Source organism: Astatotilapia calliptera, chromosome 3, assembly GCF_964374335.1.
Source record: "Astatotilapia calliptera chromosome 3, fAstCal68.1, whole genome shotgun sequence".
Taxonomy (NCBI): domain Eukaryota; kingdom Metazoa; phylum Chordata; class Actinopteri; order Cichliformes; family Cichlidae; genus Astatotilapia; species Astatotilapia calliptera.
The window spans coordinates 43,267,406-43,294,165 of NC_137424.1; the positions used below are offsets into that span (position 1 = coordinate 43,267,406).

The following is a 26,760-nucleotide window of genomic DNA, read 5'->3' on the forward strand; positions in this document are numbered from 1 at the left end:
CGTTACCGCAATAATAACGTAGTTACTGTAACGCGTTAGTCAACACTGGTGAGAGCTTTCTGATGTTTACTGTGTTTGGAGTCTCAAGTTAGTTTGTTGTCTTGTGTAGTTAGTGTGTAGTGTAGTCGTTGTTTTGTTTTGTGTGTCAGTTCTACAAGTGAATGTCACAGTTGCTGTCTTAAAGCCACCAAAGGCAGACTGCAGTGTAAATGCTGAGTGACACACCTGCTGTCAGACCTGCAGGATTTATCCCTGTGCTGTTCTCATCTGTGTTATAGTGACACAAACTATTTTTTGGAGTTGCATAAATAATTTGTTCTCTTCTTATTTGATGCAGAACACCTGATTGTTCTGTAAACAGTTTTAAATGGTTATATAAAAAACGTCTGAGCCTTGGCTGCATTTTTAGGTAAATAGTACCATATAACTTTGTTGTTTGCAAAACTTGTGCATATTTTTTAAAAATGTACAATTTGTATTTGCATTTCAAGTTATGAAAATGATTCGTTAAACATGCTTTTGGTTTTTACAGTCAAAAATATCACTTTGTCTGAATTTAGATAAATAGTGCTGATACATTATATCAAAATGGGTAAATAACAGATTGGCAAGATAAACAGTTTTTAAAGGTGAAATATAGAGGCCGAATCAAAAGTAGTCAAAAATGGCCAGTTATACCCTGGACCCCAGAGGGTTAAAGGCTAAAAGCAAAGTTGTCACCAAGTACTGTTTATATTTGTGTGTATTTCTGCAGCTTTTTTAAGTATTAACTTGGTGCCTTTGGGTGAAATAATGGTAATATGACTGATCCATATGCTCACAAAGAATAGCCACTTGTTTCTGTGCTACCAAAGTTCCCCGGCTTTCATTCAAAATGTGTTTATCGTCAGCACCGACACATTAAACTACTTAAACATTATAAATGTGTTCAAGCTCACACTGAGGCCTGTGGGGCACAATCAGCCACTGAGACAGTTCACACATTTATGTGTGTTTGTATATGAATATTTCATACTTTAAGGGTGCCTGTTTATTTAAGGGAGATGAACAAAGTACATTGGAATAGCACATAATAATATCATAGATGATAAATTAAATAGATTTTAAGTAGATGCTTGTGCATTCTTAAAGTCTTATATGTTGAATTGAACTATGTGATCTGTTCAAAGCCTCCCAGTCAGTGCTGTTCTCCATGCCTGTCTGACTGTACATGATGTCATTAGCACAAACACTCTAAAGGTGATCATTTAGGACTTCAGCAATAATACAGACAGCAATGTAGTTAGCAATAAAACAGTTTTATTGGGAATTAACTTAAAAAACAAACATCAGTCTCCTATTTTCTATCACACAGGAAAGAAGCATCAATATCTGATAATTTATTTATTTGGGGGGGGGGGGGGGGGGGGGTCAACAGGAGAAGAATATCTCTAACAAGTTGATTTGTTCTCATCTTAATTTTTAAGTGAAATGTGCATGTTGAGTTTATACACCATGTATATAAGGCGACCGTCCTTTTGCAGTATTTTTGTGTGCTGCGTTTTTCTGTCTTAACAAAAGGGGAACAAATGTGTTTAAGTTCACCCAGGATGATTTGTTTTCATTTTCACATGGTCTTACTGAGGTAATGCGAAAAGACTATGTGCACCTTAGCATATGCTACTTCCGGTGGCACCCAAAATGCACACAGATGGAAGCAAAAGGTGAACTTAAATACAGCTTTAATGCTGGACGACAAAACAGAAAACTGGCTGAAGTAAAATACAAAATAAACTTACGCAGGCAGACAGAACACACAACATGAATGAGGGCAGATCGTAACACTTTTGCACTTTTGCAAATATGTAATGTCCTGATAAATCGAGCAGATATTTGAAGTTTACACAGCTACATTCTCGACTGAAAATATCTTAAGCATTTATTTTGTGACCAAGAAAGAGTAATATTAAAACAAAGTAGCTGCCGCCATTGTTGGAAACTAGAATTGGCCGCACTATGAATTCTGGGTTAGATCGGGCCACAAAGAATACACCCGACCCATCCTTTCAATCTAAGGAAAAGGACACATTTGGAGGAGTCTTCGAGGTTGGACAGTCTTCGTTGCGTTGCTGTAACGTTATCGACCTACAAATGCAGCCTGCAAAGGATGCAGCCCCTGAATTTGGACACAGCAACGATACTGGAGACGGCTTCTTCTTGTTTTTGTGTTGAACACTAGCTGACCTGATCGTGACTAGTCAACGAATCGTGGCAACCCCAGTTGTTATTATTGGATGACTCTACACAGGTTTAGCTGAGATGTCGGTGACAGAAAGTGATTATAGGGTTGTAGCTTACACCGTCCCGATCATTGTGTTCTTATTTCTTAGAGCAAAAGAAGTGTCAGTCTGGACAAATGAACAGAAAAACTAAACAGAGGCAGATTCTGTTGGCATTGATATTTTTTATATTGTCATTTGTGCTAAAATATATAAATATATAATCATCGCCTTTATGTGTCCTAATATGGCTATAATTATGAAGAAGCCAGACAGTCAGAGGATTTATTTTAAACCTTCTACTATTTCCTTTATCTGTGTCTGTGCTGACAAAATGTGCTTTCTTTATTTAGAGTGCAGCTTAGTCCAGAGATGAGCTATGTTATACATTAGGAAAGCACCATGTTCTGTTTCTTCTACAGTGCAAGACTTCACACCTTTAAATGTTTGTTTGAGACATGACTTATTACAAGTTCCTGTTTTTATAGTTTAGCAAGGTGCTTGTTTCTGCTTTTCTGCATACCTCATACACACGGTTTAAGGTCATTGAAAGGTCGCGTGTCTATGTATGGTATAGCTGGAAACACACACACGCACACATGCAGTCTGAGCAGAAGAAAAGCTGCTCTGGAAACACTCACATCAGTTTATGTTAAGTAACTAATAGCAGAACCAATAACTCAGTGAAAATAAGGACACTAAAACTAAACATCAGTTTAATGGGGTCACTGTTGTGCTGCTGTCAGCTGCAACAATGAGTTTTATGTTAAAACGGAGGACATACTGTCTGCTTTCACCGTCTGTCTCTTTAGCAGTAAGAGGTTCTGCGTTGTTTGGTTAGCTGCACTGACACAGGAAAATCCAGCTGTTAGCTGTAATGTTCAGGTCTGTGAAGCACTTTATGAACGAGGACTTCATGAAGGAGAGTCTGTTTGACATGTTTTGTGAACTTTAAGTTCTTATTTCTTAAATCCAGTTTCACAGACAGTTACATCTGAGTCAGTGTTTGAGAGCAGGGCTCTAAGATGTAAATTATCATTTATACATGTGGTGTTTTTTAACGTCCACTATAAAGGACAAATGTAATTTCATGCATTTGAACCTGCTTTACATACAAGAACATGTTTGAGTAAATATTTAACTATTTTTCACGTAGAACCACTTAACAGTGTCCCAGCTGTAGATCTTCTGTCGTGAGCTGAGAGAAGAAGTGTTTCTATAATCTGCTGCAGAGGACTGTGGAAATGTTTGCTGCATAAATCAGCAGCTACAAACACTGAGAACCTGCCTGGATATCAGCATAAGGACGTGTGTGAGGGGTCACTGGCTGCCCCTGTGTCTGTCCCACCTGTGTTGGAGAACAATAAGGTTTATTATAAAAGCATTGTGTCCCCTTGATGCAAAGTGAAGTTCTGTTTTGTGTTTGAGTCTTTGCAGGTGTGTAATGTTACTGTACCTTATAGGATTTGTTTAGAAGGCGCAGACAGACTCTGTATCTGTGTGGACGAGGAAACCATCTGGTTTTACTTTCATGTAAACATCTGGCCTCAGACACATAACTTATCATTTGTAATTTGTTCTGTGTTGTAAAGATTTTTTTTGCAAAACATGTGAAGCTGAAACACTTCTCCATCTTCTTCTGTATCAGTAAAAAAACATTAAGACCTCTCCTGGGAGCTGACAGTGACTTGAAAAAGTATCATACCCTTTGAACGTTTATACATTTTGTCACCTTACAACCGCCAACTTAAATGTTTTTATTAGGATGTTCTGTGATAGACCAACACAAATAGTGCAGAACTGTGAAGTGGTATGAAAATGATACATGGATTTCAAAATTTTAAGCAAATAAAACTCTGAAAAGTGTGGCATGCATTTGTTTTCAACCCACCTTCATCAATACTTTGTAGAGACACTGCTCGCTGCATTTACAGCTGCAAGTCTTTCGGGGTTTGTCTTTACCAGCGTTGCACATCTACAGACTGAAATGTTTGCCAATTATTTGTTGCAAAATGGCTCAAGCTCAGCCAGACTGTGAACAGCAATTTTCCAATCTTGCCACAGATGCTCAGTGGGATTTAGGTCTGGACTTTGACTGAGCCATTCTAACACAAGAATATTCTTTGATCTAAACCAGGGGTCGGCTGGTGTACTGAAGGTTTTAGAGATCACCCTGGTTTGCAGTTGTAGCATGCTTTTTCCATTTTTGGATGATGGATTGAACAATACTCCTTGAGATGTTCAAAGCTTGGGATATTTTTTTATTACCTAACCCTGCTTTAAACTTATCTCCAACTTTATCCCTGACCTGTCTGGTGAGTTCCTTGGTCTTCATGATGCTGTTTGTTCACTAATGTTCTCTAACAAACCACTGAGGCCTCCACAGAGCAGCTAAATAGGTGACTTCTGAAGGTAAATGAATGCGCTGGATTTAAATGAGGGATATCAGAGTACAGGTGGCTGAAAACAAATGCACGCCACACTTTTCAGATTTTTACTTGTTTAAAATTTTGAAAACCATGTATCATTTTCATACCACTTCATAATTATGTGCTACGTTGTGTTGGTCTATCACAGAAAATCTCAATTAAAAAAAAGGTGTCAAAATGTGTAGAAGTGCAACAGGTATGAATACTTTTTCAAGGTACTGTAAGCTCATGCTTTGTTCAGATTGATCAGAACTAAATACACAGATTAAAAAAGATGAAAAGAACAAAATAATACATTTGAATAAATGTATTATTCAAATGGGGGGGAATAAATGTCCCCCCTCCCAGCCCCAAAATTAATTTCATACTAATTAAAAAAAACTTTCCAAACCAGGTTTTCTTTTTATAAAATTAACTTTGGTGTACTCACTCTTAGTTCTAAGATCTTTAAACTCAATAAGAGAGGAGGTGATGTCATCGTATTCATCTGAACCTGAAATGTTCATATTTTATTTACAGGATTGTAAAAACATTTCACATGAAATTAGACTCATTAAATCAAAAACAAGTTTCATCTCTAACTGCTCTGTGATTTTCAGCACATATACTGTACCATTTCTGTTTTTCACTTGTGTGACTGATTCATAGATGTCAGTAGTACCTAAAGAAAAAAACAAGCCAGGCTCACATTAATCATTTTATTACAGTTACACTAAAGATCAGAGCAAACACAGAAACACTGTGTGAGTCAAAACCAGGACTGTAAGATCTGTAAATGTTCTTTAAAAAACTGCTGAACACAAACTGAACCTGATAAATGTTCGCGTTAATGGAGATTTAATAAAAGTTAATATCCATCCATCCATTCGCTTCTGCTTATCCTTTTCAGGGGCGCTGGAGTCTATCCCAGCTGTCATAGGTCGAGAGGCAGGCTACACCCTTAATGTGTGTATATGTGTTAGTCCCCATAGGGAAATAGTTCCTCTGCATTTAACCCTTTCACCCAGTGAAGCAGTGGGCAGCCACCAATGCAGCGCCCGGGGAGCAGTGTGTAGGGACGGTACCTTGCTCAGGGGTACCTCAGCCGTTCAGTGGAGTTGAACTCCCAACCTTCCAATCATGGGGCCACCACTCTACCTACTGAGCTATCCCTGGACAGGTCGCCAGTCTGTCGCAGGGCTCACACACAGGGACAGACAACCATTCGTCCTCACATTCACTCCCACATTCACACCTATGGGCAATTTAGATTGATCAATTAGCCTTTCCCCACTAAAAGTCAATATAAATAATGATAATAAAGATGGTTTAAATACTGACCATGCTGAAGAGAGCCGTACACATGAGTTTCATCCTGGTTGACTCCATGATTTGTGGAGGAGCCCGGACTGTGACTCTCAGACTGGATCGACCTAAAACAGGAAATAAACACAATTGTCATGGTCCTCGGTCTTTTGACCCAACGGTTTGTGTTTTTCATTATTATGATATTGTGTTTGTTCTGATTGTGTACTGGGGTTTAGACTTTTTAGTTCCTAGAGTTTGGTTTCTGTGTTCCCTCTGTTTAGTGTCTGTACCGTGTCTCTGTGCATTTCCTGTTTTATTGTGAAGATCCATGTCTTCTGTTAGTGTGTTCAGATTATGTTTTCCCCTGTCTCGTCAGTTCAATTTGGTTCAGCTGTGTCTTCCTCCTGTTTGCTATTCCACGTTTCCCTCTGTGTGTATTTATAGTGTGTGTCCTCGTGTGTTTGTTGCTGGTTCGTCTGTGTTCTTTCCCTGCATCATTCTGTGTCGTCCCCCGTGTCTCCCTGCATCGCCATTTTGCCTTTGCTGTTTCTGTTTGTTTCACCTCTTTATGAATAAAACTCATTTGCATCTCAGCTGCCTGCATCTTAGGTCCTAATTCTCAGCCTCCACTCATCTGCCACGGCAGACGTGACAACAATAAACTCAAAAGTAACTGATGTTTGTTTAAAATAATAATAAAAAGTATTTTACCAACCTGGTGAAGCAGGAATCTGTAAGATAAGATAAGAAAACTTTATTAATCTCAGAGGAAACCAAGCGGTCACAGTGGCTAAAAGACAGTAAGAACAAAAACTGACTAAACTAAATAATATAATATATCACAAAGTATGAATAATAATGCACACCACAAAAAGTAGAGAATTTCAATTCTGTTGTACCAGCTGCAAATGGCAGCATTTCATCGTGCAGTCGATGGATGTTAGTAGCAGCAGGTATAGAGTATTGCACATTGAGATATTTACAGACACCAGTGTGTGCATGTGTGCTTTCACATGATGATGTATGTTGTAGAGTCTGACAGCAGCTGGAAGGAAAGATCTCCTAAATCTCTCCTTCACACTGTGGGTGCAGCAGCCTGTCACTGCAGGAGCTGCTCAGTGCTGTCAGAGTGACCTGCGTGGGGTGGGAGGTGTTATCTAACAGGGGTGACAGCTGAGCCACCATCCTGTCACTGACTACCTCCACTGGGTCATGAGGACGTCCCAGAACAGAGCTGGTCTTCTTCATCAGACTGTTCAGATTCTCTCATTTACAATTATTATGTTTAATTGTTTCACTGATATTTTGTGTCATCAGATCAGAATGAATGTTTGAATATTTAAAGTGAATGTAGTAAATAAACTCTGTAAAACTATCTAATAGTGAAATGTTCATATTTTATTTACAGGTTTGTTAAAACATGAAATTAGTTTCATTAAATCAAAAACAAGTTTCATCTCTAACTGTTCTGTGCTTTCCAGCACATATACTGACCATTTCTGTTTTTCACTTGTGTGACTGATTCATAGACGTCAGCAGTACCTAAAGAAAAAACAAGCCAGGCTCACATTAATCATTTTATTACAGTTACACTAAAGATCAGAGCAAACACAGAAACACTGTGTGAGTCAAAACCAGGACTGTAAGATCTTTAAATGTTCTTTAAAAAACTCGTGAATGCAAACTGAACCTGATAAATGTTCATGCTAATGGAGGCTTAATAAAAGTCAATATTAATAATGATAATAAAGACTGTTTTTCAATGCTGACCATGTTGAAGAGAGTCGTACACATGAGTTTCATTCTGGTTGACTCCATGATTTGTGGAGGAGCCCGGACTGTGACTCTCAGACTGGATCGACCTAAAACAGGAAAAACACAATAAACTCAAAAGTAACTGATGTTTGTTTAAAATAATAATAAAAAGTATTTTACCAACCTGGTGAAGCAGGAATCTGTGAAAGAGACAAATGTTATTACACATGTTTGTCATGTATAAATTGTTCCACTGATATTTTGTGTCATGAGATCAGAATACATGTATATGTGTGAATAATTAAAGTGTATGTAGTAAATAAACTCTCTAATACAGCATGAAAAGAAGAGGCTCTTACACTTGGACTGTCTGCAGCGATACAACAAGAGCAGGAGAATAATAATGAGAGAGACTCCACAAACCAGTCCAACCATCAACCACACAGGAGATGAACTACGTCCAGTTACTGTAATAACAAACAATAATTAATTATTAATAAAGTATAAAACAAACACTGAGAGCACAAATCTCTGCTAAGGCAGCTCACTCTGTTGACAGCATTTACTTTCAAAGAAAAAACATATTGTATTTTCAGTGTATTTTTTTGTTTGTACTGTGAGAAGTTTGTAGTTCAGTAAAAATAAGTCCAAAGGCAGATTTTTTCAACATGACAACAAGGGCAGATGTGAAATGTAAAAGTGAGGTCAGAGGTCAAACGTAACATGATATTTTAAATCTTTATACAGTATTTTCTATATGTTGACAAGACACAACACCTTTGTAAGAATCATAGTTTCTGTGTTATAAGGATTTTTTTTAGTCATTAAGTTGACCTTGAAGACCTCGGTGGCTGTAGCCAAATGTTAATGGATAGTTAACATGACTGCAGCTCATCAGTGAGGTAACCAGGCAGGTCTGCTGGGATCCTTTGTAGGAAAATAAGGTTTGTATGCTAACAGATTTTCCCCTTGTTTCAGTTTCTTCCTGCTTCAAGATTCGTTTTCATGCCATCATTCACCTCCAGTCAGACGCCTGCCACCTTGGATCATTGCCCCCCTATTCACCACCACTGCTGCCCCCCTCGGAGCCTCTTCGTCACTTGCCTTTCTGCCCATCGTTCAGCAGTTTCCACAGACCTCTGCCTTCATCCACTAAACCCAGCTAGTCTGGACTCCAAGTAAGGCATTGTTGCAGCCACACTCTCTGTCTTGTCACATTCCCTCTCAGATTTCCTGCCCTAACTGCTCTCTCCTCTCCCACAGATCTGTCGCCCTCACACTGTTATGTGCGCTCCTCTGGCCTGTCTCTCTCACCTCAGTTAAGATGTTTTTGTAGGACTCGCTCATTAAGTTTAGGTTCATTTATGTTTTGTTCTTGTTGACTGAGTCAAAGCTCACAATCTGTTGTTTTAACTTATTTATCCTTTGTTTGAGTAAACTTTGACTCATTACTTCCTCTGCTGTTTTCACCTGAGTCTCACACATGAGTCCTGAACCACAACAATATTAAACCTGACAATTTAGAGATATTACATAATAGTTTTATAAAAGTTCTGACTAAATAGATCCAGGTGGCTTCAAAACATTAAGAAAGATAATATGATGTTATTTCTCAGTCATGAAACTCATTTACAGAAAGACACACTGTTTTGATCCTGCTCACCTTTAACTGACATCCAGCTCTGTGCTGACTCTCTTCCTGAGTACTGACACTTGTAGAAACCTTCATCAGACTTTGACACTGCAGAGATCTTCAGCTCCCCTCGGGGATCATTTTGAATAAGTTTGTCATTGTGATAGAAAAACACATTGGAAAGTATTTTTTGTGTTCTCAAACTGCAGCTCAGACTAACAGAAGCTCCCTCAGTCACAGGATGAACAGGACTCACCAGGATAGGAACATTACCATCATCTGTGAAACAATCACACACAATTGTTTCAGTCACATCAGCTGCTGCACACTTTTAGAAAAAGCTGTGAGTCGTGTCTCATGATCTACATGCAGACCTGGTTTTCTGAGTGATTATGAGGACTGGAAATATAGTTGGGATGTTCCCTGCAGGAGTCAAATTATTGACGGTGACATTATTGAATGGTTGAAGGTGAAATTGTAAATGTTTGTCTGTTTGTGTTATTTTGCATGACGTGTTTCCTAAATTTCTCTGAAATGAGACATTAAAGGTTCATCTAATATGACGACAGAGATGTTGAGCTTTGTTGAGTTTTATTCTGACAGAGAAAATAAAAAATACTGTTGGCAAATTATGACAAACTGGATTATGAACGGATGAAGAGAAATTAGACCAACATCCAAGAATATTTTGATGGTTCGTTGCCTGAAATTGTCTGAAATTCTCATTTTTGTTTGTGTTGCCACATAGAATTACTTCACATACAGCAAAGCTGAGACAAATGTTCATGTGACGTCTAAATCATTCAGATCCAAGAAGTAAATGTATAATAACATACTCTGTACAGTGATGTTGACTGCACTGCTGAACTCTCCTGATCCAGACTCACACCAGTACACTCCAGTATCTGACTTTGATGTGTTGAAGTTACATGTGGATCCAGTCATTCTGCTACAGTCAGAGAGTCGGCCATCAGAGAACTTCCTCACTCTCCACTCAGTGAAGTTTCCCTCACAGGTCAGTGAGACAGAGTCAGAGGTGAAGTGTTGCACTCTGTCAGGACTCACTGTGAGAGACGCTGCTGAATGAACATCTGGAAACAACATGCAGTGAAGAGACAAAGCTCACAGATGTTAGGATTCAAAATATCACAGTGAAAATATTTGTTTCTTTGAAGCTTTTGAGATGATTACATTGATAGACTCAATGTAAAAGAATTAAAAGAAAAAAACCAAAAATATTTAAAATATTAAACAAAATACAAACAATATAAACACAAATCAGTGCCATGTTTAGATTTAAAGCCAAGCTGGTTATCAGTGGAGTTAATAAACATGTTTAATCTGTCAGCAGAATTCTTTCTAAAACTTTTCATATTATACTGGTTGAAGTTAAAGACAGATAATTATCAGGACTTTACCAGCTTTAATAGTTCAAAATGATAAAGTGTTTGTTTGGTGAGACAACACTGAGTCTAACAACAAGCCCTGAATCACACAGACAGTCAAATCAATGGAAAACAAAGGAGCCGAATACTGACATGTTTAAGATGATCTAACCCACATGCTTTATCTGCTGGCAGCTCATGTAGAGCTTGGTACACGTCATGTGACATCATGAGCTTTAAGTCATCACTCTCAGCATCATCCACCTGATACAGATCACTCTGAACACACTTCAGTCATTTGCTGTAATGTTTCTGTCATAATTCTGTGATATTGTCTGTTTCACAGATTCCTTCTACAGTGAGATATTTTGCAGCAGCAGGACCAAAACTAAAAACCTTTGAAGTATATTTTAAATGAACAATAACAGCAGCTGTTATTTGTGACGTCTTCTTCTAGCGTCCATCTGTAGTCAGTGCTTCTCTTGTATTTGTCAGAGCTGTTAACCTGCCTGCTGGCATCTTTGTTTCTTTATTAACTATATTTGACTTTTTTATCTGAACACCTACCTGAGCACCAAACAAAGAGTCTTAACTGTGTAAATCCTGTCTGTGCACTAAGTAAAAATAATCAGTACAAACAGAAACATGAGTTTAAATATCAAAACATTTAAAATCTCATAGATGTCTTTTGTTTTTCATGTTATCACATTAAATAAAAACTGAAAAATAAGAAAAGGAAACAAGGAAATTCAGTTTGGTTTGATCACAGAGAGAAAGGAAAATATTCAGTTCAGTTCTTCTTTTGGGGAGTTTTAATATAAACGGAGATAAATGATTGTCATGGAGATGAGATTTTAATGGTCTAAATGTTGTTGAATAAAAATGATGAGCTAACATGAGCTTATTGAAAGGACAGAGAAACAAACTGACCTGCAGACCAGACAAGCTTTGGTTGACTGTGATCAGTGTGATACTCTGGGTCTCCTCTTCCAGCTCTGCACACATATCCTGCTGTGTGTGTTTGTCCATGAATGATGTAGGAGTCCTGTGCAGTCCCACTGCCATCAGGTAGCAGCTCATAACTGGAGGATTTCTCTGATAGATCAGGAACAGCTTTATACCAGTAGAAGCTCCATCCTGCAGACGGATGTTCAACCTCACAGTTCAGAGTTACTGAGGCTCCAGGACTCAGCCATGATGGAGACACAGTGAGGACAGGACGGGGTTTATCTGTTCAACAAAGATTTTCTCTCAGTGAACATGTAGTACAGTCTCTGAACAGTGAGCTCAGTTTATACAAAGAATAATAATCTCAGTCTATATGAACAGAAACACATTTTACAAAGTGTTCAAACAGCTTAAAGCAAACATGACTTACTGTCAGAAACTGTCAGTGTGACTGAATCACTCCACTCTGTTGTTTCATGCTGTGAACTTTTCATTCTGCCCTTACAGAGATAGTTTCCACTGTTGGATGATGAAGCAGAAATAATCCTGTATTCATTTTGATTTGGAGGTTTTCTGATGCTGTTTGTTTCCCACTCATAATCCCACTCAGTGTCTCCTCCATGGATCTCACATCTGACAGTGATCGTCTCTCCTCTGTATATCTCAGACCAGTTTGGATGCAGAGTCACAACAGGCCTGTTTGAGACTGTTAATGTTCAAGAAAGTACAATAAAAACACATGAATGACAAAAGGTTCAGTTACCATCAGATGTAATGCTTTGTGGTAAGTTCAAGTTTGAACTCACCAGTTGTGTCAATCCAAACTGGCTGACTGTCCTCTGTGTAGTAAACTGGTTCTCCTCTTCCTCCTCTGCAGCTGTAGCGTCCTCCCTCTGAGACACTGATTTGTCCATTTGTCACAGGTTGATAAGATTTCCAATCTCTGTACCAGTAGTATTTCCATCCAGATGATGATGATGATGGGCTCACAGAGCAGGTCAGGGTCACACTGCCCCCTACTGGAACAGCTGTCCTATCATCTCTCAGTTCAGGCTTTGGTTTCGCTGCAGTTCAGTTTAGAACAAGAACATAAAAGTAAAAATGACTGAATCAGAACAATTTAAAGATGGAAAAATGTAAATGATCAAATATCACAAAACCATAGTTGAGATAAAACAAAGTGTGCCACACAAAATATTCTGTATTTCTGTTTTGATCAAAACAGTGAATTTGTTTTATTTACTTTTGTGTATTTTAATTTATTACATACATGCACATTTCAAATAATTAATTTGAAGCTTGACTGAGTTTATTGATCAATAATGAGGAAGTAACCCAGGTCAATATGATCTGATTGTATTTTGAACATGTGAGAATTGCTCCTAAATGAGTGTGAGCACTTATCATTTCATTGGTGTTGTTTTTTACTTTTGTTTTTGGTGTATTGGGATTTGGTGAGTCACAGTTGGTTTTCTTTGGTGTCAGTTAGCACGTTATGTCCTTGTGTTCTTTACTAAATCTGATGTTGAAGCCTCTGATAGCTAAGATGAGACCTAGTAAGGTTGTTTTATATTCTTTTGCCGTGGAAGCTGACATTTCCTGTCGCACAGATGTCTTTAGACCACACTAATACGCACAGTCAACTCCAGAGGTGTGGACTCGAGTCACATGACTTGGACTCGAGTCAGACTTGAGTCATTAATTTTATGACTTTAGACTTGACTTGAAAAAATGTTCTAAGACTTGTGACTTGACTTGGACTTTTACACCAATGACCTGGGACTTGAATTGGACTTGAACCGGTTTACTTGAAAAGACTTGATATTTCTTGATAAATTAAATAATTTCCCCCAGGGATCAATAAAGTATTCTGATTCTGATTCTGATTCTGATTTCACCCCAAATATAAAATTTAACATGCATATTATATAGAGATTGAAAATGTGACGTCATTCAGGGGTAGAACCACAAAGGATTCTGGGAACTCGTGGCAAGAGGTACTAGCGCACGCAGGCTTTCAATTGAAATCAGTCACACAGCGATAAAAAGAAACACAAAAAATGGCAAGAAGCTGTTGTGTTATTAACTGCAATAGCCGGTCGCATGACAGCCACGGGAAGCCGACGGGTAAAGAGATTGGTTGTTATCGGATTACGTCGTTGAAGAGAAATTGTTCGAGCCATGTTTCCGAAGTAACAAAGAGGCGACGGGTGGACTGGATTGCAGCCATTCAAAGATCAAATATAACGTCCCAGAACACTCCAGCTCACAGGTTAGTCTGCTCAAGCATTTACACGAAGGTCAGTCTGCTGTTGTAGTTAATGCGTCATTTTCTTAACATAATTGGTGATATAGGTTACAAGCAAGTCTGGCGCTGAACAGAAATTGTCGCTCCTTTGTTTATTGTGCATAAATAGTAAATTGTCCTGACACAATATTGCGTTTCACTTCTGTTATTATGGTACATTGACAAAAACATATACTTTTATTCACAGGATAAAACAGTTGTTTTGTATCACTAATTGCCCAGTACGATTACAGCATACAGTATTATTGTCACTGCTACATTTCTGTGATGCTACCAGAAATTATTTCCACTGATAATTAATTACCGTTGAGCTCAAAGGTTATATTAATAAACGGTTAACGAATGTGTATTTATGACAACGATTTGTGAGACTGGTAAACTTATGATACGTACGATGGTCTTTCGTTCTACACGGTGCATTTCAAGGTCCTGCACCCATCCGTCAGTAAACTGTACCTGAGCTTGTTGCAGTGACCTGAAGTTACTAAACTTCATGAGTGTATGCACTCACTCCAAGAACCGTATAATTATAAATATGCATATAAATATGCTACGATGAGATAGCTGACTTCATCTAACTAGCAAATGTTGTCCAGGCTACGTTGGTGATACAGTTTTTTTTTAATGTGTATGATATTTTTGTCATGCGATTTTAAAGCCAGTCCTACAACCGCATCCAAGAATAACATGCAGCTTATCTCAGAACTGTCGGTGAAAATTATTCTTGGAGCTAGGTTTAATTGAGCTGCATTTTAAAGAGGTGCAATTTCACAATTTGTGTATATTTTCTAAGTTCACTATTTTGTCATGTGTTGAGAAAAACACAGATTTAAAAATTACATGGTCTAATATTTACATTTAGCATAACTGCAACATGCTTTTTTCGTTTTTTTTTTTTAAAGACTCAAAAGGACTTGAAATTCAAAATTTCAGACTTGTGACTTGACTCGGACTTTTACACCAGTGACTTGAGACTCGTCTCTGACTTGCCTGACATTACTTGAGACTTGACTTGTGACTTGAGGATAAAGACTTGAGACTTACTTGAGACTTGCAAAACAATGACTTGGTCCCACCTCTGGTCAACTCTACTGCTGACATTGCAGGGAGCAGTTTGGATGTGATTTCCAGCTGAGCTGTTAGGAATGCTGGAATAAGACTCCAGTGTTTGTGTTGCAAAACAGATCAGGTTAATTAGCCGAGAGCAGATCTCAGAACTGAAATCTGAGACTGTTGAATCTTGACGGTTCTGTTCCTGATGGATCAACTCATATTCCAGAGATCAGGAAACTGACTCACACTTCTGAACTGTGACACGACTCCACCATAAACTCTGTTACTGCGACACACAGAGGATTTAATCCAAGAACTGATTCCACACCAGACTGTGACTGTGAAAGTTTTCTCTGTAAATCTGTGGACAGCTAATTTTGTGCGTTCAGTGTTGTAATTCCATTCATTGTGTTGGTGTTGTACTGGTGACTCACTGTGTTACTGATTATAACTAACCAGCCACTCTGCAGGTCTAGTGAGTGAACTGAGCCGACTTATATTGATCAAAGTTTGAAGAGCAGCTGAAAGAAAGCTGGTTAACCCTGAAGGAGCTAACATAGGTTAACAAGTAGTTAACACAGATAAGAGTCAAACTAACCTGAACTAGACAGAGAGAGATATTTTTACATATTGTTGTTTAATTTTATTTAAATATTTTATTCTGGTTTTCGGATGCATAACTTAATGTAAACTGGAAATTGTTGTATATTTCCGTGTCTTCTATTTCTCACCTACAAGTTCAAAGTTCACCCTGGTCCTGACTCTTTAACTCAAACCTTAAACCTCTAAGATTGATTTCAACAATGGGCAACATGTACGGGCTCAAATTGTGGTCATAAATATTTTGTACTTGTAAATCAAATGTGTATTTGTGAACTGAGGTTTGTTTTGTAACCTTGTAAACCAAAATATGTGAAAATTGTATGTTTGTGCATCTACAGATGAGAATGTGTGTGTGTGTGTGTGTGTGTGTGTGTGTGTGTGTGTGTGTGTGTGTGTGTGTGTGTGTGTGTGTGTGTGTGTGTGTGTAAAAAAGATTTGTGTTTGTATAAAAATATTTACACGAGTTACAATTTTTTTTGTTAAGGTCTGCTTACTGAAACAAAGCAAAAACTATTTGTGATTTTATACTACACACAGTAATTTTGACCTGATTTTTCTTCGTTTCAGCTGATTGGTTAATGTCATATCAATCACAAATGTAACAATCCAATCAGAAAACAGATTTGGCTGCTTGTCGTGCTTTACTGAGCTTCAGGTCCTGGAAGGGTAATACAGTTTAGTGATGTGCGATACCACTGATTTCCTTTCCAATCCGATACCAAGTAAAGTTACGGGTGGTATCGATGATACTGATCCGATACTGATACTTTGTACAAAAACTTAATGTTTCATTGTATTTCATAATGCAATATTTAATTGTATTATGTAATTGTAATAATACTATTAAGATATAGCTTCATAGTGATTACAGGACATCAGACTACTTGTACTTATTGCTTAATATTGCAGAATAATCACATAGAAATTAAAAAAAACTTGAAGTTGTGCGCTATTATTACATATGACTATGAAAGGCATAAGAGGAAGTAATTCCTTCCAATTTAGACGATCCAAATCATATAGAAATATATATCATATATCATATCAATATCATATTTAAAATATCGATATTTTAATATGAGAATCGATTTTAGAACATAAATTACAGGTATCGGAAGAATTGATATTTCAATATCGATCCGCACACCACTAATAAAGTTTAAAGCTGGAGGATCTCTATATAAATATCCCATACAAGCTTGGTCCAGAAACTTTCGGATGCTGTTGAAATAATAAAGTTGTGGTATGTCAGTGGTTAGAAATACCATTATTACTTTAGGATTAGTTTAACACAAAGTCAGTGCTGACCCGGGACTATTGCTGTGAGTCACAGAGCGCAGCATAAAGGCCCTTTCACAGCGGACGCAGCATGCGCTACTAATGCTAAATGCTAACTAAAAGCAAAGGATCCAGAATTTGTTGTGCTGGCCACTGAGCTCTACCTGTACTAAATGCACCTGCTCCTTGTAGTTTCTATCTCTGACTTCATGTCCTCTACTAGAGTTTGTGGTGTTTTATCTTTAATTGTTTAATAAAAACATGTAACGAAGAAAGCTTTGTAACTCTCCCCACTAGTGAAGACTGTCATTTCCACAGCACTGCTTTCCCCCCGAGGTCCGCAGCACTGTTGAAAAGGCTCTGGAGGTCCCTGTGTAAGCACGTAAACCTGTCACACAAAAATCACAGAACTGGGACAAACACTGTTTTCCTGTTCTGTAGAGCTGCACAGCAGAGACGATACTCTGATATGTTTTTTGTCTTCACTGTGAGTAAAAAGTTGCTTTTCATGTTTTTTTGTTGTCAAACTGAAACCAAAATATTTTAGTGAGCAGCACAAAAGAATCAGCTACAAATCTGCAAGAAAGCCAGTTTTCACTTATTTTAACAAAACAAATTATCTGTACGTAACATCTTCAACTTACATGATACAGTCAGTCCAGTAACTTTACTCCAATATGTTAACAAATAGTCCCTTCTGCCCCGGCAGCTGTATCCTCCACTGTCAAATTCAGTAACTGTGATTGTGTATTCACTGGATGTTTCAGGTATGTTTTTCTGGCCTTGTCTCCATTCATACGTCCACTGAGCTCCTTCACGTCTCTGAATCTCACATCTGACAGTGACTGTCTCACCGCTGTATATCTGAGTCCAGGATGGCTGCAGGGTCACAGTGGGCTTAGTGGGAACTGTTCACATAAGAATGATCCAGTTAGAAGAGAAACATAAAAACTCTGCTGTTTATAACATAAGAGTAGAGTGACTGCAAAACAGCTGGTTCACAGAGAAACAAGTTAAACATAACAAAAAGTCACAACATAAAAGTTTCAAACTGTAACACAATATTTTCAGTAAAATGTTAAAGGTAAAGTCTTTACTTTGCACAGTTTTTGTTCAGATTCCAAAAAATTACAGATTATTTTTCATGAGTTGACAGCAGATTAAGAAGACTGGAAGAAATTATGTGAGAAATGTTTTCTAAAAGTTGTGATGAGGTCATCATGTGAAACTGGTGCAGTTGCTGATTTGGGACATTGGAGAGTGTCACACTTGTAGTTATTGTATAACAAACAGGTTATTGTGGCTCTGACTGATTTTTCATGAACTGAACCTTAAACCACTGATCCACTAATGCATCTGTTCTACACTGGAGGTTCTTCTAGCTGTCGTATCATTAAAGATATTATGACACTCATGAACACCTTTATTTTTCATTAATTAAAATAACTGCCATTAACAGTAATTACAGGAAAGAATCTAAGTGGAACCTGTAATGTAGCAGAACAGTCTCTAATAAAATGAGGTTATATTGTAGCCAAACCTGAAACGTCGAGGAATTAATGTAAAAATGCTAAAAACAAAGGAAGTAACTGATCTGCAGTGATAAACTCCACATGTGCAGCCATGAGGTCAAGATGGGAGCGACTGGGATTATTACATTTGGACTGAAATCTTTCATCAAACTAACAAAATATTTTCCAGATGTTTCACTGAGTGATTATTAAATATCTTTATAATGATACGAAAAGATATTTGAAACTACTTTTGATCCTAAACACAAAATAAACCTACAGTGCTGTTGAAAGACAAAACGTTTGGTTGAGTTGATGAAACATTGTTCAGTACAAATTAAAATATGTGAAATATGTCCAACTTACCTATTACTCTCAATGAGGTGCTGTCACTCCACTCTGTCCAGGAAGAGCTTCTTGTGGCCCGACAGCTGTATCCTCCACCATCAGACTCAGTAACTCTGTTGATTGTATGTACACTTGATGTTTCACGTATGTTTTTCTGGCCTCCTCTCCATTCATACGTCCACTGAACTCTTTCCCCTCCATGAATCTCACATCTGACAGTGACTGTATCACCGCTGTATGTCTGAGTCCAGGATGGCTGCAGGGTCACAGTGGGCTTAGGAGGAGCTGATCAAAGAGAAAATATCCCATCATCAGACTTATAGAAATATAAAATGATCATTAATGCTTTCCTGGTTTTATTGCTCTTGTTAGTGGTAATCAAAATTTTTTCATCCCAGTGACAATTTGACTGAAAATCAACAATAAAAAGGTAATAAAAAAAAAATCAGATTAAACCTGGTAATTTGCTGATATTTAGAATCTACCAGCAGAGTGACTGAAAACAACCAGGTGTGCACAAAACTAAACTGTGCGACTGAACATCAACACATCAACACACAATATCATGTAAACAACTTCAGTCTCTCAGATTGTACATTGTAAAAAAGAAGTTTTATACTCAAACATCGCACTATTTACTTATTTCTACATCGTTACATTTGCATATTTATACATTTATGAGCATATAATCCAGAGTTGTCGGTGGGCTGTTATTCTTCTGAATAACCTGAGACCTTACTTTCCTGTCAGGTATAAAATCCCTAACATATTATACACAATATCAGTTTTACTTTAACTGTTTTCAACTAGGGCTGCCACAAACGATTATTTTGATAGTCGACTAGTCAGCGATTACTTTTGCGATTAGTCGACTAATCAGATCATCATCCATTGAACATAAAACGTACAGCTTATTGCACCAGCAGCATCTGCTCTTATATAACTATCATTAGCTTACAGCTTTAAGTGTTTAAGGTATGTGCTAACTAAAAATAAAGACAAGATGATAGTTTATTAAATTTTAATGAAATTTGCAGATTGTTTCGGTGGAGTTTAATAAACTCCTTGCTATCTAAAATATAACAGGACACCGGAGTAGATTCTCACACTTCTGATAATCAGCTGTCTGCTTGATGTTTATTCAGCTGTGTAAAAACTATAACTTTCCTCTCAGCCAAACAGATTTACTCAGGAACAAATAAAACACTGAAAAAAGCCAAACAACATTTTGAAGTTATCTAAGTGACTTATATATCATGTTTAACCTGAGTAGTGAAAGACGGCGGTGGGTTTGAAAATGATCTGCCAGGAGTCCGGTGTTCTCACGGCTCTAGTGAGCCCTGCCCCCGGCTAGCTATCGAGCTAGTGGGTAACAGATGCCTCCAAAAACGTCGGAGCACTTTTGAAAATATGTGGTGTCTTGATAAACTGAGCAGATATTTGAGGTTTACACAGCTACATTCTCGCCTGAAAATATGTTAAACGTTTATTTTGTGACCCAGAAAGAATAATAAGAATAATATTAAAACTAACCAGCTGCTGCCATTGTTGGAAACTAAGCAGGGCCGCGATGGGCCGCGCTATGAATTCTGGGACACAGTTTCTTCTTCTTCGGGGTTTAACGGCAGCTGGCATCCTTGTACATGCAGTGCTGCCATCTTCTGTTTCAGTCCGTTATTACACTCTTAAATCCTGCTACTTATTCCTGCGTCTTTTGTGATCTTACAAAGCGTCAAACGATGCGTCGACTATTAAATTAGTCGTCGACGTTTTTGATAGTCGACTAATCGTGGCAGCCCTATTTTCAACAAATTTAATTTTTACTTTTCTTTTTCACTGTTGTAAATATAAAAATTCCTGCGCTGTCTCATAGTGTAAGGCCCTATTTTCACTTTTTATCATGCTGCTCTAACACAACAATTTGCTTTGTGGATCAATAAAGTATCTATCTATCAGTATTGACCTGTTTAATATGTGTCCTATGTTGTAAACTCGCTGTGCTAACAGCTGGATTATTCACTCACATTAAGAACACCATGTAGAAAGAATTTAACGACTGTTACGCCCCTCAAAACAGAAACACAAAACAACACGGGAAAAGTGTGTAACCACACAGCTGCTGCTGAATTGACGAGGTTTATTTTTACAAAGCTGGAAAAAAAGGAAAAGACTCGCAATAAACACAGCTGAGCCAGGAAGCTAAAAGCATCAGGGTCTCCGAGGCCAAAATAACAAACAAAAACTCTCCCCCTTCCTAGAAACAAAACACAGGGTAAAGCTTCCCTGATCAAGAAAAGGAAGATGCAATGCCAGACCTCCCTGGCTGTCCACAAAACAGGAGAAAACTGAGTTAAACAAAAGTGGGTTAAACCACTGCCTGCTTCCTGCTGCCTGCTTCCACTTTGCTGAAAACTGGTGAAAAATCCACATGTGCAACAACTGAGCTGAATAAACTGGGATCATTACATTTGTGTTTCATTTTTTATGAAATGTACTGAATATGTTTTTCAACTCCACATGCTTCTGTCACAGTCCTGGGTCTGTGAACCAGTGTTTTGATTTTGTATTACAGTGGTCCCTCCCTCGATATAACACGGTTCACCTTTCGTGCCCTCACCGGGACCGTGAGTCATTTGGTACCGGGCAGCGAGAGTTGAGGCTGGAGTGTGAAATTTATGGTTTTCAGAGTTTTTATTGTTAACTCGGTTTCCCTGGATCTTTTCCTGGTTGTCCTTTGTCACTGTTTCTAGCTTTGCTTCACCCTGGTCTCGACTGTTCTCCCCTCATGTGTCTCATTCCCTCATTTCGCTCAGTGTATTTCAGACCCGTGTTTCTCTCTGTCAGTGTCACGTCGTCCCCTCACCATGCTGCGTGTTTCCGTGCTCCCTGAGATCAGTGTCACTCGTTTACAGGTTTCGAAGTGTTTTTGTTATTAGTTCCCAGTTTTTAGTTTCATTTTGTTTTTGCAAGTTTTTTTCTTTTCGTGAAAATTATACCACTGCAATAAAGCAGCATTTTAAGTTCATTGCTCTGATGATTGTTTTGCGTTTGTGTCCTACATCCTCCCTGCCACACAGCCGTATCATAACAGTTTCACTGTTGCTGTGGATTTTATGTAAAACTTTAAAAATTGTTTTACGCTACTTTTGATATTAAAATAGGTACAAATCCTGCAGTTTTATTGACAGACATGATATTTTGTTGTTTTTGCATTAAACATTGTGCAATAGAATTTTTTTAAAAAAAGGTGAAATATGCCCAACTTACATGACACAGTCAGTGTGATGATGTCACTCCACTGTGTTAACAAATACCCCAGAAACCCACAGTACTGACGAAATTATTTTGTTTTGTTTTTGAAATTAAAATGAGAGAAATATGTTCAACTTACATAAGACAGTCAATGTAATGACGTCACTCCACACTGTCCAGAAAGAACCTCGTCTACCCCGGCAGCTGTATTCTCCACTGTCAGACTCAGTAACTGTGATTCTGTATTCACTGGATGTTGCAGGTGTTTTTAACTGGCCTCTTTTCCATTCATACGTCCACTGAGCTCCTTCACCTCCATGAATCTCACATCTGACAGTGACTGTCTCACCGCTGTATATCACACCGCTGTTTAACTGAGTCTTGGATGGCTGCAGGGTCACAGTGGGCTTAGGAGGAGCTGTTCAAATAAACAGATATCATTAGCAGACTGATAATTTGACTTGAAAAGCAACAATAAAATGTTTTGTTTTTATTAAATAAGGGTTGGCGTAATAAGCAAATGCTTCAGCCAATACCTTTTGATTAGCCTTGTCTCATGCTTTCTTGCTTTGTGGTAGATCTTTGTTCTGTATTCATTGAGATATTTGAATGCTAATCAATAAAATCAAATCAAATCAAATCAATCAATCAAATCAATTAAATAAATTAAACCAGGTAATTTACTGATCTTCATATTTGACTGTTTACTTATTTCTACATATTTGCATTTACATATTTATACATTTATGAACATGTAACCTATGAGCTGTAAGTTAGCTGTTGTTTGCAAACAATGCTGTTAAACCTCCAATATATCCAAATAATCTTCATTCAGAAAAAAATTGAATTCTTTCTTTGCCATAAATTCATGATATTTAATTTGGGAATTACAAGATGATCAAATCAAAAAACTGCTGCTATGAGTAAACATACCAACAGTTAGAGAAAGGCTAACGTAGCAGAGCAGTCTCTCCTAAAATGAGACCAAATTGTAGTCAAATGGAAACTTTGAGGAATTGGAAAAAATAAAAATGCTAAAACAAAAGATCTGCATCATGACGCTGAGCTGCAGTGATGAAAAGCAACTGAGCTGAATAAACTGGGATAATTAAATCTGAATTTACAGGGTGGGCCATTTATATGGATACACCGTAATAACATGGGAATGGTTGGTGATATTAAAGTCCTGTTTGTGGCACATTAGTATATCTGAGGGGGCAAACTCCTCAAGATGGGTGGTGACCATGGTGGCCATTTAGAAGTCGGCCATCTTGGATACAACTTTTGTTTTTTCAATAGGAAGAGGGCCATGTGACACATCAAACTTATTGGTAATGTCACAAGAAAAACAATGGTGTGCTTGGTTTCAACGTAACTTTATTCTTTCATGAGTTATTTACAAGTTTCTCTTTGTTCACAGCCATTGACATGTTGAAGAGGTTAACACATGAGGAGCGGATCAAAATTGTGTTGATATCTGGTGAACGCAGTAACCGGGTCATTGCAGCAGATTTCAATGCAAGACACCCTACGAGTCCACCCATCTCCCATGTTACAGTCAACAAACTGCTTGCTAAGTTTCGTGAACTTGGTTCAGTGTTGGATTTGCCAAAATGTGGAAGCAAGAAAACTGTCACTAATGAAGAAACATCAGTGGCTGTCCTAGCTTCATTCAGCAAGAGCCCACAGCGTAGCACTCGCTGCATGTCACTGGAAAGTGGCATTAGTCGAACATCCCTTCAGCAGATATTAACTACTCACAAATGGCACCCTTACAAACTCCAGCTACTGCAGCATCTCAACGAGCATGACCCAGATCGGCACACAGAATTTGCAGAATGGGCAAAACAAAAATTGGAACAGAACCCTCAGTTCACGCAGAAGATTTTGTTCAGTGATGAGGCAAACTTTTATGTGAATGGTGAAGTTAACAAACAAAACCACCCCTATTGGTCTGACACTAACCCACATTGGATGGATCCTCCAAGACTGTTGGAACAACAAAAGTGATGGTTTGGTGTGGTATATGGGGTACAACGATAGTGGGTCCATTCTTCATCAATGGAAACCTCAAGGCCACTGGATATTTGAAATTGCTACATGATGATGTGTTTCCCTCTTTATGCACTGAAGCTGGCACGTTCCCTGAGTTTTTCCAGCAAGATGGTGCACCACCACATTATGGGTGCCAGGTCCGAGCATTCCTAGATGAACAGTTTCCTGGAAAGTGGATTGGTCATCGTGGGCCAGTTGAATGGCCCCCAAGGTCTCCCGATCTGACCCCATTAGACTTTCATCTTTGGGGTCATCTGAAGGCAATTGTCTGTGGTGTGAAGATACGAGATGTGCAGCACCTGAAACTACGGATACTGGATGCCTGTGCTGGCATTTCTCCTGCGGTGTTGCTATCAGTGTGTGAAGAGTGGGAGAAGAGGGTTGCATTGACAATCCAACACAATGGGCAGCACATTGAACACATTTTATAAGTGGTCAGAAACTTGTAAATAACTCATGAAAGAATAAAGTTACATTGAAACCAAGCACATCATTGTTTTTCTTGTGACATTACCAATAAGTTTGATGTGTCACATGGCCCTCTTCCTATTGAAAAAACAAAAGTTGTATCCAAGATGGCCGACTTCTAAATGGCCACCATGGTCACCACCCATCTTGAGGAGTTTGCCCCCTCACATATACTAATGTGCCACAAACAGGACTTTAATATCACCAACCATTCCCATGTTATTACAGTGTATCCATATAAATAGCCCACCCTGTAGTTTTTCAACAAATGTACTGAATATGTTTTTTCTTACCCAGATGTTTCACTGTCAGTGATCACTGTATGTTGTTATAATTAAACAAAACCCGTAGTGTTGTTGAAATACAAAGTATTTTGTTGTGTTTTTGGATGAAACATTGTGTAGTATAAATTATAATGAGTGAAATGTGTCCAACTTACATAATACTCTGAATATGATGGTATCACTCCACTCTGTTAACAAATAGGTCCCTGTGCCCCGGCAGCTGTATTCACCACCATCAGACTCAGTAACGCTTCTAAATGTGTATTCTCTGGATGCTGAACGTATGCTTGACTGGCCTCGTCTCCATTCATACGTCCACTGAGCTCCTTCACCTCCATGAATCTCACATCTGACAGTGACTGTCTCACCGCTGTATATCTGAGTCCAGGATGGCTGCAGGGTCACAGTGGGCTTAGGAGGAGCTGATCAAATAAACATATATCATTAGCAGACTGATAATTTTGACTTGAATACATTTTAAAAAATAAATTAAACCAGGTAATTTAATGATCTTTATGTTTCACTATTTACTTTTTTCTACATCTTTACATTTACATATTACACATTTCTAAACATATAATCCATGAGTCATCAGTTAGCTGTTGTTTCCTAACAATGCTGTTAAACCTCCAGTGATGGATTCAAAGCTGGAGGCTGCTCTGCTCTCATAAAGTGATTAATAGTTCATAAATGGTGAAATACAAAGTTTTCATGTGGCACCAAAGTCAAAACAGACTGGCAAAGAAAAATAAGAGTAAAGGTTCAGTAACCAGGAAAGGAGCACAAACTGTTTTTTAAATCACAATTACAATTTGGAGAAGACGTTTTTCAACTCTCAAAAATATTTAAACTCATCAGTTTTCTGAATAATGACTGAATCGCTTTTAGTTGTGAGTAAATTCGTGTTTCTTCTCCTTCCTCTGCAGGTGTAGATGCCTCCATCAGAGACAGAGATTGCACTCTTAGAGCTAAAAGAGATTATCTCATTTTTTAGATGAGGTTTTTCTGAACAGAGTAATTCACATCACAGATCAGTGTCACACTGCCCCCTGCTGGTGTGGTTGTGCTGTGTGCTGTCAGAATGGCCTTGATTTTAAGTTCTGTAACTTAGACAAATATGAGGCTATAATTGTGGTCCTTTTAGTGGAAGAAGGAGAACACCACATCTGCCACACAGATGTTCCAGCTGCAGTTTTATTTCCTACTGCAACTGTGACTCAATTACAAGGTGAAGAGCAGGTGAGCCTGGCTGAGTAATACGCCACCTGGTGGTTTGTTCTGAGTGTGACAGAAAGCCTGAGCCTGTGAGCCTGAGCTCAGGGTTAATGAACCCTCGATTACAGAAACCCTTCCACACTCATCTGTGGATCTGTCACAGCAGCAGTGCAGCAAAGGTCACAAGTAATAAAACAGACAACAAAGAGAGCAGGTGAGCTGAAACGTGATCACTTGTCTGTATTTTAAGTGCTTTATGCAAAACTTTAAGACTTTCCAGCTGATAATATCTGTGCACACAGATGTTTTGACATATTTACAAACCTGATCACACACACAGAGATAATAAAATGCATACGAGGGTTAATATATATACATATGTTTTTGATACAGTAAAATCTCCAAACTAAGCTACTATCATAGAAACACCAAATTAGAGAAAAAGTATTTTGTGTCCATTCTTCCAGTAGAGTCCACACACTTGTAAATATGTGTCTCTGTAACAATGAGTGGAGTGCAGAGGTGTGAACTCAAATGCAGGAAGCAAAATAACTTAAATAAAACTGAACTTTAATACCTAAATAGTCTAAAAATGGAAACATACAAAGAATCAAAACGTAAAACTAGAAATAAATAAACTGTCAATAGAAACAACTAAGAGATGAACACACGTGAGTGTTCACAGATGCT

At 38.1% G+C, this 26,760-nt stretch overlaps 1 protein-coding gene and 2 long non-coding RNA genes across 3 annotated transcripts in view; all 3 read right to left on the bottom strand.

The window, feature by feature from the left end:
* LOC113018842 (uncharacterized) overlaps positions 1-7,832 on the bottom strand; it is a 43,836-nt gene extending 36,004 nt beyond the window's left edge. Inside the window, exon 1 of the long non-coding RNA XR_013906070.1 lies at positions 7,745-7,832. This is a non-coding gene — a long non-coding RNA (uncharacterized LOC113018842). The remainder of the gene's footprint in view (positions 1-7,744) is intronic.
* On the bottom strand, positions 1,400-5,181 carry LOC145425394 (uncharacterized). The gene is made up of 3 exons (XR_013906072.1): positions 5,118-5,181; positions 3,715-3,754; positions 1,400-3,606 (listed from the first exon to the last, which is right to left on the bottom strand). It is a non-coding gene; the product is annotated as an uncharacterized LOC145425394 (long non-coding RNA).
* Positions 7,833-9,206: 1,374 nt separating the features above from the next.
* On the bottom strand, positions 9,207-25,193 carry LOC145423150 (Fc receptor-like protein 5). The gene is made up of 10 exons (XM_080295343.1): positions 25,169-25,193; positions 22,173-22,466; positions 19,007-19,081; positions 17,771-17,845; positions 12,502-12,759; positions 12,126-12,401; positions 11,678-11,977; positions 10,199-10,453; positions 9,393-9,641; positions 9,207-9,241 (listed from the first exon to the last, which is right to left on the bottom strand). The coding sequence occupies exons 1-10, from the start codon at positions 25,191-25,193 to the stop codon at positions 9,207-9,209; spliced, it is 1,842 nt and encodes a 613-aa protein (XP_080151469.1).
* Positions 25,194-26,760: the final 1,567 nt, after the last annotated feature.